Source organism: Netta rufina (genome assembly GCF_964035555.1).
Source record: "Netta rufina genome assembly, chromosome: 7".
Taxonomy (NCBI): domain Eukaryota; kingdom Metazoa; phylum Chordata; class Aves; order Anseriformes; family Anatidae; genus Netta; species Netta rufina.
This window is the reverse complement of record NC_140130.1, coordinates 7,218,195-7,235,128: the sequence shown is the minus strand read 5'-3', so window position 1 is coordinate 7,235,128 and position 16,934 is coordinate 7,218,195. Positions and strand designations below refer to the sequence as shown.

The following is a 16,934-nucleotide window of genomic DNA, read 5'->3' as shown; positions in this document are numbered from 1 at the left end:
CAACGCTGCAGAGGTACAAAGTACTTTTCTTCCCTTAGGTAACATAAAAGGGCCTCCTCCCCCTTCACCGCTTTTGCAGGTTCACTGCTATTGTCTCTCTTTCTATTAATGGCATTTGCTCAGAATAAATAAATAAATAAATAAATAAATAAATAAATAAATAAAATCAAGTGGGATGTGAACTATCCAAGTAAGAGTAATATTTTTGACTACTGTATAAATTGATGCTGTTTGCACACACACTCACACACACACACACCACTTCTAACTCATGAGGAAGACCCCCCTTGCTGCTTTAGCCCATTTATCTCTGGTTAAAAAGGCAAGAACTAGCTGGAAAAGACTCTGCAGCTCAGGAGCAGCCAGGGCACTCTCAAAACACTGCCTTTCCTTGGCGTATCTTGCCACGAGGATGCATTTAAAGTGGGAGACTACAATCTGAACTGTTAATAAGCATTAGTGTAACTTCAGCAAAAAAAACAAACAAACAAACCCTTTAGCCTCCTCCCCAGCTGCCTGCATCTGGAGTCCCCTCTCTCTCCAGTACAGCAGTGGATGCAATGGCTCTGAGTGATGTGTAGTGCAGTGTCCAGGTGTGGGCTTGTGTGACAGTTCCTGAAGGTGGCCCATCAGAGCCACCCCATGCACATCCCTGCAATGGTTCTGCAGACTCCATTTATTCCTGCTGCAACTCAAACCATTAACAAAGCTCCAAGGTAATTAGAAGATGTATACAGCACAGCTCAGCTGCTTTTCCATCCAAAACTGAAATGAGCCAGCATATGCAGGAAGTCAGGAATATCAAGAGCTCCTTTATGCTTTCCGGCAGAATGATGCTGCTTTGTCACCTGCCTACTCCAAGAGAACAGAACTGATTCTCCTTGAAAAGCTTAAAAAAATAAATACCAAAATGCTTTTGTACAGAAGTCCTCATAACAGAAAATATTCACCTAGCTTAAAATGGTGAAGCAGCATCGTTTCTGAAGCTCAGAGGCAGTAGGATGGCAAGGATCACTTCCTGGGTTCAGACATAAAATTAGCCTTTTGGGAAAATTGAAAAAAAAACACACACAAAAAAAAACAAACCAAACCAAACAAAACAAAAACACTTCCAAGTCATTCAGCTCCATGCTCTAAGCAGTAAAAAGATAATGGTTCCATATTATCATCATTACCCGACGGACAGCACAAAACCATTTGAAGAATTACACTTTTTAAATTCAAAGAGTTCAAAGCAACTTCAGGGCCTTCTAGAAAGATGGCCTGCGCACAGATGGTAACACATCTGACAAAAATAGCAAAATCTCTACTATGTCAAGGCAGGTTTTAGAGTTCTGAAGAATCAGAGGACGTGAGGTTATCAGAGAGCACAGAAGCTCACACAGGCTGCTCTGTGCCTTGGCCAGTTGGGGCTGTGCATCTCCTAGGACAGAGATTATACCACCTCTCTGGGCTCCTGCTCCACTGTTTGATCTCTGTCACAGAGGAAAATAAGAGCATTTCCTATCTTCTAATTGAAAGAAGTCTGCTTCTGTTTTCTCCATAACATGCAGTACATATTAGACAAACGTACGTTTTTCCGTGCATTGCTGCCTTAGCCTGATTATCCAAAACACGTACATCCTGCATCTCTGTTGAAGCTGCCCTCGGCCATCGGCCATATCTGCTGTAGGATAGTCCCTATACCCAGCCCAAGCCACAATCTTTCCCACCTATCTCAAATAGGATTAAAAGGAAGTGGTTGTGCTGGGCTATGATCCCAGGTTCTTGTCTAGAATGCAAGCAGCTCAAACAGGAGAATAAAAGTATCTCCTGCAATTCTGCTACTCACTTGTGCACGTGCACAGGAGAGGAGGCAATTTACCCTTTGTAACAAGACTGTGTGCTTTGGAGAAGCCACAATAGGCTACATATCCCCATCACCACTTTTTTTTTTTCATTAAACTACCATTCGAGATAAAAAGAAAAAAAAAAAGACCAAGCACTATATACCTAGTACACGAAAGAGAAACATTTTCTCTTCCCCCCAATAAGATCTATTGAAAAAATGTGAACAGCTAAAAACATCATTGATTCATCCATGGTGATGATGTATACATCCAAAAGGAAAGGATTTTTTGTTTGTTTTTAACTGGAGCTTCAAGCTGCATATACCTGGTTTGTCTGAGTTGTACCTCATGCACTCAGGTACCCAATATACACATTTACTGCACACAACTGCAGAGTCAAAGAAGTGTAACAGAACCAGTCAAGGTGCTGGGAATACTGCTCGTCTCTCTGCTACAGCAGACACTGAAATTTCCAACAGAATCCTACTGGCACAGAAATTATGTTTAACTTGCAACTTTATAATAAAAGGAAATGTTATTTGGGAGCATTATGTCCAATTAAATTTCTTTCACACCCTTGAGAGAGCTCCAAACAGAGCTGTGATGTCTCAAAACTCCCCCAGTGGTGTAAAAAACACCTAATGCAACCACCGGCCGTATTCCTCTGCATTTTTTGTATGTCACTTATGGCCTCCATGGAAGCTTTGCAACATAAATCATGAGTGTGATGTAAAACACTGCCCAGATAACATTCTAAGTTTCAATGTACGTGTGGCAAAATACTGCTAGGTAAACAACCTGAGAAAGGGAAAGTCACCAGGATACCAATTCAATTTGATCCCCAAACAGGGATATGTTATGTGAAAAATCAACATGGCAAAAGCGTTATGCGTATCCCAATCTTCAGAAAAACTCAACAAGTTTCATTTTGCATCCTCACCAAACACAATACAATGAATCTCTGTAAAATTAGCTAATAAGTACAGAGTCCAGAACTTCTTGTAAGGATGCATTTGTCTTAATAACCTTCAGGTATCAGCAGAGTCCTCAGAGATCTACAATTAGCTCTGCATTAGAAGACAATTTTTTTGGCAAGTTAATTACCTCACCCTTAGCTTTTCAGAGCCAAGGAAAATTTTATGGCATTCTCTCCCACAACAGCTAAAGAGACCAGAACAACATCAAGCATGTTTTACTTTCTTTTTTCTACTTGACTTTTATCTATCTTCCAAATTAAACAACAAAATATTTAAGCTAAATTGAATCCTCAAGTAACATCTGTAGTTTTTACAGTTGCTGTGTTTTGTTTTGTCTTTTAATGTTGAATTGGTCTCTAATAAAACTCATCAGCACTCTTAGGTTTTTCTAAGGCAGCAGAATAAGTCATTGGTGCCAAACAACACTGTGGGGCATCTTCAAAATGGGACATGGGAGGATCCTAGAAGTAGAGGGATTTCTCAATAAGCTGTACACATTATTTCCAAGGGTAGTAACTGTATCCCAGGTTAAGGAAGAAAGTTTGCTACATTTCTGGAAAGACAACAGCTGCAGTGAAACATCTTCCAAACCACCTCTGTCAAGCACAAACTTAAAACACGTTGCTAGGTAAAAGCAGTATTACATGCATGATGGTTACCTACTTAGGAAGGAAGCAATTTATTTAATCTGGAATACAACAGCAGTAACACAAAGAAGTGACGAAGTAACTAAGTACTCTGAAGAAGTTGTTCCAAACAGGGAAGTCTCTTGCATTTCCTCAGAGTGACTGGGAGAACAAGACCAATTAAGTTTTGCTAGGTAAACAAGAAAAAAAAAATCTGTTTTAACTCCTCTTCTGTTGAAACAGGATCAAACCATTTGGGCATACTACATAATACCCTTCGTTAGTGGTTAACTGAACTCTCTCTGCTGGGCTTGAGGCCACTGTAGTTGTGGGAGATGCTTTAGAATGATTTCACCAGGTGCCTTTCAGCAGTATAACGCTGTGACATAACAGTAAATTAAATGCTAAACAGCTCTTCTTATTTCACTGTGGTACAATATATTTCAAAAGAAGTGTGTAATAATTTAAGGGTTTGGAGTTTGCTTTGTTTTGAGGATACGAAGATCTTTATTGAAAAAGAGGAAATTATTTGAACTTGTCCTTGTTAAGTATTATAAGCTAAGAAAAAAAAAAAAAAAGAAAAGGGGAAAAATGTTAAAAAAAATAAAAGCACTAAGTAATTCAGTAGCTTTTTAAGCTCTTGTTGACTTAAGTGGATAGGACAGAAGCATTTATGAGTTATATAGCTTAAATCATAAGCAAATTAAATCATAACATGTATGCCTACACTTCTAATTCAGATTGAATATCAGATTGCTGTATTCCTAGAAAATCATTTATATTTAAATTACCCTCAAGTAACAGTAGAGAATTTGAATGAGGTTACTAAATCTATATGCTACATACTGTTTTCCTTCTTTAATATCTATATTATTGTTGGGATTAATTTATTTTCAGGTTAGCATACTTAAATTATCACACCACCTGATCCACAGTAATGGTGCTCTTAGCCCATGGCAAAAAATACCTTGATTTACAAAAAAGGATTGCTAATTTGAATTTGCCAAGAAAATGCATATGGACACTTCACACGAATCACCGCTACGCAAAAATACCTAATAATGGAGAAACTCACTAATCTGAACCTAAAAAGCATTTATTTTAATTCTTTATGCTTTTTGTCTCTAAATGATGTGTTTGAACAGATAATAGCCAGGGTTATATATTATTAAAATAAAACAATAGTAATATCTTTTTTTTTAAAGTGTTTGGTTTTGTTGCTTTTCTTTTTAAGGTATAAATGTAATAAATAATAATATTTGTTATTTATTTATTATTTATTATAGTTGGAATGTCTCTGTCGAGAGCAGCTTAGCTATGCCTATGAGTATTTCTTAGCAATGAATCTATTAGTTGCAAATGTGCAGGAATAAATATAACTACCTAGCACACACTGAAAAAAAAGCATGCCAAAAAAAACATTAAGCGTGTGAACAACACCAGAGAAGAAGGGATTATTGACTGATGATTAAGAACTATGCTGATTATAGTGTGGCAACGAAAGAAAAGGAAATACAGCTGTGTTTATGGGGCAAGTAAGGGTCATTGGCAGAAAGGATAATCTATGGCAGGAAGTAAGTTTTCAAGTTTAGAGTTTCTTTATAATGTCCAGTAGCAACCTCTTGTTCACTTATTGTTTCGAAGTCAATATATATAAACACCACAAAAATAATATTATATATATATATATATATACATATACATATATATATATATATATATATAGTTGAATGAAGAGAAAAAAAGTACAGGGCACATACCTTATCATTAGGATTGTACTGGATGACATATTCTATTTGGCCATTTGGACCATCATCAATGTCAGTAGCACCGTTGTTTCCAGAAAACCCTGTAAAGATGGTTGTTCCAACTGGAGTTAACTGCAAGAACAGGGAAAGGCAAATGCATATTAAAACCCAAAACATAAAAGAAACAATAGAGGGTTCATTATCAAGGACATTTTTTTTTTTTTTCCCATTGCTCCTGTCTATAAAACAAGGCCGACATTCTGTCCTCCTCTACTCAGCCTGGAAATTCATGAGTGAGCAAATATTTAGACACAACACACTCAGAAACTACGTTAACTGATGGGTCGCATACAATGAAACAGAAATTTCAATTTTTATTCACAGATCATCTGTGTCACGTCAGCACTCCATGTGTATTTTTAAAAAGATGAAAAATACTAATAAAAAATATAAATAGATAACAATAACTAAAAACTACTTTTTTTTTTTTTTCCAGACTAAAGAAGGAAAATTACCTGCAAAGGTAAATAGAACTTCGTAAGAATGTGAGCAGCACCAAATTAATATTACACACACACAGAGCTTTATGGCTTTAAAGACAGGTGGGAAAGATGTTGTTTCTCCAATACTTTGTTGGCAGCAACTGAATACTCACAAAATTATACTCCGAAAATTCATCAACTTATAACTATCCTCAGATAGATAAACTGCGTAAAATCAATATCAATTGAGATTAAGGACAGAAATCCAACTGACATTTTAGGAGTCATCATTTCTGAATTTTAATATTCAGAGAACTTTGCAAGTAATAACCCTGAAAACCAAATGAACAAACAGCTCTGGATTTAACACAAACCCTCCTCATAGCCACGCCTCCAGCTGTTGTTCTCTTAGTACACGAGAATTTTTGGTCCCTGAATTCCTTCACTGACCCACTGACCCCTATCCTCCCTCCAAATTTCACAATTAAACCTACAGGGTATAAAGAAGTCTGAAGTTTTAAGAGAAGGTGAAAAGGAAAAAGGGTCATTCCGACGTCTCTTGGCTGACAGCGTACCACCAGAACTGTGTCCCCTCAACTAAAAAGCATACCGTAGTGGTAAATGCTACAGCATGTGTGCAGGGGAGAAAGGGCTTTTTATGTTTTGCTAAGGGGATAAAAGAACAAAGCAACCTGAAAAATGCGCTGGGCAATATATGCGTGTTTTCACCCTCCTGTAAGTAGAGGTGGGTTGACCTCAGCCTGCTGCCAGCCCTCTCATCACCCCAAAAAGGACAGAAGGAAGAGAGGATGAACAGGCTACTGGGTTAGGGCAAACACAGGGATGTCACTCTATCAGTTACCGTCACAAGAAAAGCATATGCAACTTGGCGAAAATTCATCTAAATTACCAATTAAAATAGATTCAGATAGTTAAAATATAAAAATAAAAATAAATAAAAATTAAAAAAAAAAAAAGAGCAAGCAACACCTTCACCATCCCTGGGGGTGTTTAAGAAAAGGTTGGACATGGTGCTTAGTGACATTTTTTAGTGGGTGACACTAAAAAATAGTAGGGGGATGAATGGACCAGATGATCTTGAAGGCCTTTTGCAACCTTAACGATTCAATGGTGCAAATCCCCCATGCTTCTGCCAGAAAAACCTTCAGTGCTCACAGACAAAGCACAGGAGCTCAGAGTTGAAGGACATGGCGAGGCGCATGCTGCTTTCCAGAGGGGGCTGCGGGCCTGGCTCCCGCTGAGCTCTGCCAGCATCTCTGCTCAGCAAGACTTGCTCTGCTTCACCCAGAGCGGCAGTATCCAGCTCCTGACAGGGTGCAGATAACTGATGGCTAACATAAAAAGGCTCTAGTGCTTTAAACCACATCATTAAGTGATAACAAAGAAGACAGTTGTAAAAATGAAATAGCAGTATACACCAGAATTACAATTGCATGCTCTTCCAGTAAAAGTCAGAAGATAAAGTCTTGGATTTAGTGTGTTGCATCCAAAGTAACTGACTGCGGATGTGCAGACCTTCGTGAACCTGATGTGCAGGTTTCTAGTTTATTTACATTGTCTTTTATGCAATAGAGATTATATTAGAAATGAGACTGAAAAAATCCCCATGACTCACTATTCCTGAAAAACAGGAAAAAAGTAACACTTACTCAGCTTTACAGGCTGCCCTAGATCTCACATCAGAGATTAGTGCAGCCTCTGCAAAAAATCAGATGAGATCATTCCTAAACATCTCAAACTCCACAAGTAATCATTTGAGAGAGGCACTCCGCCTTCAAAGCTACACAGTATTTTTACACTAACAACTCCCATTGTGATATTTTTCCACTAGCAGCATTGTTTTTACCCACACTTTTGAGGGTTTACTGACAGACTTGCCATCATTACATCTTGATCAGTAAGGAGGGATGTTGCAGAGCCACAGAACAATTTGAATTAAGCTGGAAACTGGAGGCAGCTTGCTCTGCTGTGAAGGAAAGTGGGACCTGGGCATGCAGGAGGGCAGGCTTCATAGGTCTCCTACAAAGGCCCTCCCATGCAGTCAGCAAATTTTTTTTATTTTTTTTTTTAACCTGATGTAAACAGCCCACATGGTAGCCGTCCAGATGATAGCATAGACAGCTGAGTTACTTGCTCTTTATCCATTGCTAGAAAGCTGAATATGAACCAGCAGTGTGCCCTGGCAGCCAGGAGAGCCAACTGTGTCCTGAGGTGCATCAAGCATGGCATCGCTAGTCAGACGAGGGAAGTGATTGTCCTGCTCTGCTCTGGTGCAGCCTCACCTCGAGCACTGTGTGCAGTTCTGGGCTCCACAGTACAAAAAGGACGTGAAATTACTGGAGAGTGTCCAGAGAAGGGCTACAAAGATGGTGAGGGATGAGGAGTGGCTGAGGTTGTGGGAATAGAAATGTTGTTTTTGCAGAGTTACATTGTTTAGAAGGAGGGAATGTGGTACTGAGATATGCTTACAGTGATAAGAAAGTTTAGCAGGCGACCTTGTAAAATGCAGACAATCAGACTCCTTAGGACAATTAGGTGAAAATCATGGTGTCAAGTCAAGTCAGATAAGTGAAGAAACATTACCACTTGAAGCAGTAAAAATGTCAAAAGAAATTTGAAATTTAACAGGCCGGCGACTGAAGGCCATGCATTGTTTGTGAAGCATCAGATAGATTGTGAACCTGGATTACCCACTCAGTGGGGAAACAGGGGAGGGTCCTGCCATCAAAAGGTATATAAACTGTGTTTTGGAACTAGTAGATGCGCTCTCTCCTGCTTGTGGGGCGCCCACCATTGCAATCGTGAATAAATTACTACTTCACTGAGATCCTCGCCTGAGCCTACGTTATTGGCTACGGAGTGTTTCTCACAAGGTCACTTGGCTTGCTCAGCCTGGAAAAGAGGGGGCTGAGGGGAGACCTCATCGTGGTCTACAGCTTCTTCATGAGGGGGAGCGGAGGGGCAGGCGCTCTTTACTGACCAGTGACGGGACGCGCAGGAATGGTGTCAAGCTGCAGCAGGGGAGGTTCAGGCTGGACATCACGAAGAGGTTCTTCGCCGAGAGGGTTGTCATGCACTGGAACAGGCTCCCCAGTGACACAGTCACTGAACCAAGCCTGTTGGAGTCTAAGAAGCGTTTGGACTGTGCACTTAGTCTGAATTTTTGGGTAGACCTGTGGGGAACCAGGAGTTGAACTCAATGATCCTTATGGGTCCCTTCCAACTCGGGATATTCTATGATTCTAAGTCATACACTTGAGAAATGTTTATTTGAATCCATCATTATCTTAGTAAGAAGCTCAACAAATAAGACTACAAAATAAATACTAAAATGTAACGCTCCTAAAGTGCTGTATCAAATTTAAGCAGAAAGCCACTTGGTAATACCACATTGCTAAAAAAGACATTCAACACTGCTGGAAAAGGATATATGAAATCCAAACCCAAATACGAATTACTGTAAGAAGCCTCATAGGGTAGAGCAAAATAAAAGAAATCTGATGAGGTGACAGACGGTTTCATAACAATGTACTCTGTAGTGCATATATATACCTCACCAGGAAAGCTATCAAGAAATCTTCCCTGCAATTCTCAAGCAAGATGAATATTTAACAAATAAATAAATGCATTTTGGACATCAAATGGCAATGAAACAATAATTATTTCATGCTTCACTGTACAACAATCAATACATAGCTCATATACAGGAAGATCTTAGATATCCTTCACATAAAATTCCCTCCTACCACCAGTTTTCTTCTACTAGAGTCCAGCTTAGCATATGAACTACTGATCTTGTCCTGAATTGGGTGCGAACTATAAAATTGTTCTACATTTTCTGCTTTGGGTCACAGAGGGCACAACTGAGAACTCAGTTCATCTTATAAACTTAATAATGACCGTTCTTTATCAACAAGAGTTATCCCACTGTTTTTGTTTAAAGAAGATTTTTATGTGAACAGCCATTTACAAAGAGCATCTCTGTGAATAAAGACAGATAACATGGGAAGGAAAGGTGTATTTTTCTAATTAATATTATGGAGATGTTTAAAACACGCATATAAAAGCTGAAGCCTAGGCATAGCAAGAACCTGGGCATAGAAACCCTGTTTCTCCATTATTTTAGCAAAAATTTCCTTCTAAAATGAAAATCTTTCCAAGGACACCTCTATTAGTGTAAACAAAGTTTGCATTAGCTTTGATGAATAACTGAATTCAATTAGGTACTTTCTTCAGTAAAGACCGCATCTGCCAAAAACAACAGTAATGAATTACAATAGTGAAATCACAGGAAATTAAATGGTACACTGTAAATTTCTCGACTTTAACAGATCTGTAGATCTGTATACGTGAATCTGACCCACATCCAAATTTAATGATTCATTTAATGAATGATTTAACCTGCTGCTGATTTAACCAAGGAGTGAATCCTACCACTGACTCTGCCAGCGAAGGCATGCAAAAGGATGCAACCAAGATGACATCTTCAACACGGAAGAAGTTTGTTCCTACAATGAAATGGCAAAATTGAGATCATATTTATATAAAATACAGACAGATATAACTTTCAGTCACTAGTCAAAGGTTGTGCTTGAATCCCAAGCTTCCTTTGACAAAGGGAATTTCTTCACAGGTTAAAAACAACATAGAATCATTAAGGTTGCAAAAGACCTCCAAGATCATCTGGTCCATCCATCCCCCTACTATTAATTTCACCCACTAAACCATGTCCCTAAGCACTATATCCAACCTTTCCTTAAACACCCGCAGGAATGATGACTCCACCACTTCCCTGGGCAACCTGCTCCAATGCCTGGAAAAATCCAACACCAACTCTGAGAGACTGAGGAGGAAGAAATATGTCTAAGGTGGGGTTCCTGGCTCCTTTAGTTTGCTTCTCCTTTTTGGACTGGAGAAGGGTCCAAAATTGGCTCCAAAAAGCGTCCCTAGAGCCCCACTTGTCCCACTTCCATTAGACATCCCTATCTCACAGAATACCTTGGTGAGATTTTTTTTCTCAGTATTAAACTTCAGTATCTCCTACAGAAAGGGACTGAAGATACACAGGAAACCAACAGTCGACCACTGTGAGTTCCTTATTTTATGCAAGATGGACTACTGGGAACCATAAAGAAAAACAGGCATCAGCATTAGCGACAGTCTAAGCATCATTTCTGTGGGAATTCATTGTGGTGAAAAAGAATCAAGTGGCGATGACAGAAAACGAGTAAGATTTCAAAAGAATGTAATTATACAAATAGGGAGGAAATGCATATAATAAATCTTACTCTTCCACAGTCAACAACTTTAATGCTTAGAAATTTCCTTCAACGTGATTTATGTCTCTTAGAAATCTAGATGCAGACAGGAACGTTCAATACTTCCACAACACATTCTGAAAATAAATTTTCCTATTATTGCCTATTTACAAAGTTAAAAATGAATAATTTTTCACAGTGGCCCCTAAACAGCAGCGCAAAGGAATAATTACAGTTAATCATTCTGAGCTAATATTGTTTTGATGATGTCTACCTGCAGAGATTAATTATTTCAATACCATAAGGAAAAAGATATGAATAATTACTCCAGAAGCAATGAAAATTCAGCATAAGTTATAATGCTCAACAGCACAAAGTCAAAGTTGTAAGACAGATGAAGTTCAAGAAACATTCTTATTTTGCAAAGACTTCCTCTCTCTGCCAACTTAAGGAAAAATAATTTTAACCCTAAAATAATGGTTTACAAGGGACAAATTCTTACTGGCTATAAGGGTATGTATGCACTCAGTAACACTCAGTAATTCAGTAACACTGAATTCAAATATTACTGAAATAGCTCCACTAACATTTCCGAACAACAACTTACTAAATGCCACTGAGATTACCAAAAGATTTGAAACACTTGAGTAAGACCCACATGAAAAATTAGTAATTAAAAAAAAAAAGTCTTCTAAAATTCAGGCAATGAAGAATTAGAGCTGTATTTAGATGATACACAATTTGTAAGGATAAGTTGTGTTTAACACAGAACAGAGCCAACCACAACTGTGTCTTTGTTGTACAAGATTTTAGTGTTCAGTCCCCATACAAGGCTACTTGTTCTTAAAACCCTTGCGGCCATATTTGTCGATGCTGTGATAGTAGAGTTATAAAATTCTTTTCGATTTCTAACCATAAGCTTTCCAGACTTCCAAAACTTGGTTTAGATATACTGTAATAGCAGATATCTCTGGGTCACTAATACACATGGTTGAATGTAAACCCAGGCTACAGTCATCTTGTCAGTTTTTTTTTTTCTCCTAAATAATGATGTGACATTTTAATGTAAATATATATAAAAGCAAAGGAAATAAGCCTGCAGAATATTTCTAATATCAGCACTGTTAAGGGCATATCTGGATTATTTCCCAATTCTGACTCATAACCCAGACAATTATAAATAGTCAATAGTTTAATTACCATCTTTTTTGTTTGGTTGGTTGGTTTGTTTTACTATAGCTGATGCACAAAATGCCACTTATTTGTAAGCAGATGGATCTTCTGTGTCTACATTAGATCTCTACAATGACTATTAGGACTATAGAGATCAGATAATTTCATATGTGGATATATATAAATATAAATATACGTATATACATACTCAAATAAATGTAAGTGCATCTAAATATATATATGCACACAAATGCATGTAAGGTTATTCCTTTGCTTGCCTTTAAAATGCAAGGTATTTTTTTATCTTTGTTAACTACCTCAAAGCAATTAGCTAGTTCATTTATAAATGTTTAGACAATATTTTGTTCAAAAAGCATATAGTTTTTTTAGAAGGAGATACTGTATTTTATTCTTTAAGGAAGCTGAACTTTAAAACCAATTTTAATTGTAATTTAATTGGGAATACCAGCACTGCTACTCAAAGCTAACCCGTCAAGTCAAGCAAACATTACAGGCTCCATAAACCTTAACAAGAACACAAGAGCAATCGTACAGCAGCTACATACTTTCAGTAGAATAATTAAAATCATCCTGAAAAAGATATTTTCTCAATAAACATGTAATGTTCATTTTCACACTTAGACACAAAAGATGAGTTTTAAAACCACACATGGAAGGAAATAATTTCTCTACACATGTTAATTCTGGATCACCTTGCCCAAAGGTCTTGTATACAAGAATGTGTATGAATGACAGAAGAAAACAATGCCCTAAGAATCATTTGACAACAGGCAAAACAGGCCCAAATTATACAGGCACTATGGATAGAGATTTCTCACAATTTTCAGGATCCTAATGAAGATTTCTGAATAAAAGAAAAAATACAGCGTTTCTCATCACAGTGCCAGACGTTAAGGCATATAGATAGATAGATAGATAGATATAGATATGATATGACAAAAAAGTCTATAAATAAACACCTCGATAAGGGAAGGAAAGGATTCATTTATTTATTTATTTTTAAATAAGACTGACCACATAGTTATGGAATTAATAAGTGCACATATTTTGAAGGATTTTGAAGTTTTCTGTAGGCATGCAGTTTTACTCATTTCATGTTCACCCACTTTGGGATGAATTTTTAAGTAGAAGGAAGACTGAAGACAGTATTACCACTTAAATACTGAGGTATCAGAAAATAGGTATTAATGACAAAATTCTCTACCCCTCAACTGAATGATGTCTTTGAAAATCAACTAAATGCTACCATGGCATTTCTGAATTGACACCTATGCAACTCCTAATACTGGCAGATGCCTCTGACAGGATGCAAAATTTTGACACTAATTAGTTGATGCTTCTTGCAGTAAGAATTTTAAGATGTTTGTGTTCAAAAGAAACTGAGAAGGGAAAAACAGGCCAAGAGCCATTCCTTACACTGCCTTTGGTCTACCAGGTTTTACAGCTACGAGTGGCTGGAGCTCGGCAGAGCTCTAACTCCGCACATTTCCCAGTCCTTACAGTCTTCCTTGAGCATCTGCAAGGGTCACTGACAGAGAAAATGCACTGGGCCAGGGGAGCTTTTTGTAACTTGTTCCTCTTTTTCTAACCAATCAAGTATAAAAAATAGAGATAATTTGGTGTAAACCAAGACAGACACTACTCTACCAAACCCAACTCCATTTAAGCTTTCTGGAAAAGTATGAGATTAATTTTAATCCATGTCTTTATGAAAAGACGTGTGAAACTGGGATTTATGTTGGCATTAAAATAGCCCTCAATTTCTTATATACTTTAATTTTATTATCTTCTGGGCACTTCAAATAAAGAACATTTGACATAAGAAGCACAGTTTCTCCAAAATATGATTTACCTTTTGACATTTCTGATGCTAAAAAAAAATATCAACCAATAAGTAGAATCTAGTTAGAGCTATGTCTTGCATTACAGATACTAATAAGTATAAGAATATTTAAGTATTTTGAAAAATCTTTGCCCTACACTTTACTCCCTGAAAACGTTATGGAGTAACTCCAAAGCAGAAATTTTGACCTGGCTTTCCTTACAGAAGGAGGTGTAGGCAGCAAGCCTTATGCTTCTTGGAGACAATACACCTACAAAGCACATACTGACAAGCTGGCTAGCACAGCGGTCATAAATCCAATGCTGTGTACGCACAAATGGATTAAACAGCACATGTGGAATGTCTACCTGATGTTTTCATACAAGCACTAGTGATGGTAATATCATTATAAAGCCACAGTGCATGTGCTCTACAGCCCATGTGGACAGCCAGTGCCAGAGCAGCTGGCAGGAGAAACCACCTTTGCACAGCCATGCAAAGCACCTGAACAAGTCCTCAATTGGATACAGACCAGGTCCTTGTTAAAAAAAAAAATAATGCGTTTTTGATGCTCACATGTATGGTAGCTGTAAATCTAATTGTCCTTTGATTTGGATAACATTATGCATTTAAGAGAAATTTCTGTAGTTTTTAGTTTACAAGTAAACTAAAACCAGAAAAATATCAACAATCCAAAAACAAAAGCCACTAAACATCCCTTTCAGTGCTTCCCTGTAGTTAAAATTCACTAGGAGCAGTGCCAATTACTAGCAAAATAAACTATCATTAAAACTGTAATCATTCACTAAAACCTTTGAGAAAGTCTGAGATGCTTTCTGATTTTTTTGTTGTTGTTAATTAATGAGAGCATTAACCCACTGGGTACTACTGAAGGGCACAGGGGTGCCTTGTCAGGAGCTATAAGCATAACAGCAATGAAATGAAACAAAGAAGCTAATTAAAACAGGACTGCAGCTGGTGGAAAGAGCAAGATTGCATTTTACCCAATAGTAATTTAAATAAATAGTCACAGATATTTGGAACATTGCTAAATTTCTTAATAGCAATTATTTTAAATGGTGCATTTTTCTCTATGCCTTTTAGACTTCTTTCTTATTATGGAAAGTCCTTACCTCCTTGGTGTTACAGCGCTGATATACTACCTGCATTCAGATACTATATCTGAATACAGATATACATTTGTGCACATCTTGGAACTGATTACCTGCATCACAGCCAACTTGAAAACCTAAACCAACTTGAATAAGCCTAAGGAGGACTTGACAAGTACTCATCCAGTTTTTTATGACCCTCCCCCCAATTCTGGTAAGAAATACAGGTGGAGGGACTGCTGAAACTTGTCTGGAGGGAGATCCTGACAATTTAAAAGGTGCTTAATTTATATATAAATGAAGATCAAACAGTGAAGGACAGCTACACGCTCATATAGAGGAATTATGTTTTCCTCTCTCTATTTCCTTAGTACTTGGCTAGAAGCAATAATACCTCAAAAATGTTTCAATACCAGGGTCACAAACTGTTGGAGCTGCCTGAAACGAGAGAGAGTCTTTCACTTTTTGTTATCTCCATACGTGCAAAACTTCACAGTTAGAAAATACACATGCTTAATTGCTGTTAATTTTGACTTAAGCTAATTAATATTAATCAGTTATATTTAAACAAAATATTCTTTTCACAAGCTAAATTTTTTAGATAAAAACAAACTTGTTTGATAAGCCCAACATGTAGGCAAAAGAAATCTTAGCAGTTTTTCTCCCCAAAAAACACACAATTTATGTCCCCTAAAATAGTATGGTGAAATGGCATATTTCATTTTCACAGTGTAACAACCTTCAAAAATAATATTCCGGAAAAAAAAAAAATATATATATATATATATATATACATATATATATTCTGAAGTTAGATTTGGAGAAAAGGGACTTAATGCACAAGCCAGAAAATATTCACAAATTTATTTATTAAAGTTACCAGTTGTAGCAATTGGTGTCCAGAGCTGAAAATCTCTTCTTGGCAACCCTAAGAAGGAGCTGGTCCATTACTCACAGAGGTTCTGCGTTACATTGCTGGAGGGCAGTAGGGCTCTACTACAAACTCAGCCAGACATTCCCTTAATATTCCCCACATCACCACCAGCAAAGAGACCAACAGGTATATATACAGGTACTGTATATATTGAGACCAAAAGGTGTATGTATACATAAATAATAGATATACATCTGTATAACCTTATCTCATTTTTAGGTCTCTAGTCAAAAATAACGTGGGGTTTTCCTTCTTTTCTCATCTTTATATTTTGGTCTTAATTAGTCCTGAACTCATCAGCCAGCTCTCCCACTTCTGCATCACTTGCCTGCATGCTCGGTCACTTAAAGCAGAAACTCATCCTAACCAAACACGATGCTGACACATTGGGAAGCATCTCTCAAACACAAAACTAGGAAAAAAAAATTGAAACAAGAACACTACCAAAACCCAACAACATCAAATCATTTGTGCTCTTTCAGAAATAAATAAATTAGTGCTCTGGTATTTAACAGATTTGTGGTAATTCCTCCCATCTTTACTCAGAGAAGATGGGCTTGTCTTTCCATTCTCCTCTTAGTTTCACTCTGGACATTTCCACTTTTGTACATACACTCCCCACTTCAACTTCTTACTATAAAAGCCCCCAAATACTGATTTCCTGCAAACACACATCCTTTGTACTGGTTACCAGCAGATTATTCAATCTCTAATGAGAATAAAAAATGCAATGTAAATCGTACTACCTCAAGAAAAACAAAAATAAAAACAAATCCTTCAAATAACCTAGATTAGTCCAATCCAAAGATTTTTATTCCACTAGAAGATAAAGACTTCAATTCACAGGCACCATTTTAAACAGTGATAAATTGCACTTTACCAAGCTTCAATATTCCTAATAAAAACTTCTGAATTATTTGCTCTACATTTG

The 16,934-nt window shown here is 37.3% G+C and overlaps 1 protein-coding gene across 4 annotated transcripts in view; it reads right to left on the bottom strand.

Moving 5' to 3' along the window:
• Window positions 1-16,934, bottom strand: part of PCDH15 (protocadherin related 15) — a gene marked incomplete at both ends in the record, with an annotated part of 362,472 nt that overhangs the window by 255,355 nt on the left and 90,183 nt on the right. For all 4 annotated transcript variants that reach the window (XM_084290012.1, XM_084290010.1, XM_084290013.1 and 1 more), the window contains one exon: window positions 5,193-5,312. In XM_084290012.1, the coding sequence (XP_084146138.1) occupies window positions 5,193-5,312 (120 nt within the window). The remainder of the gene's footprint in view (window positions 1-5,192; window positions 5,313-16,934) is intronic.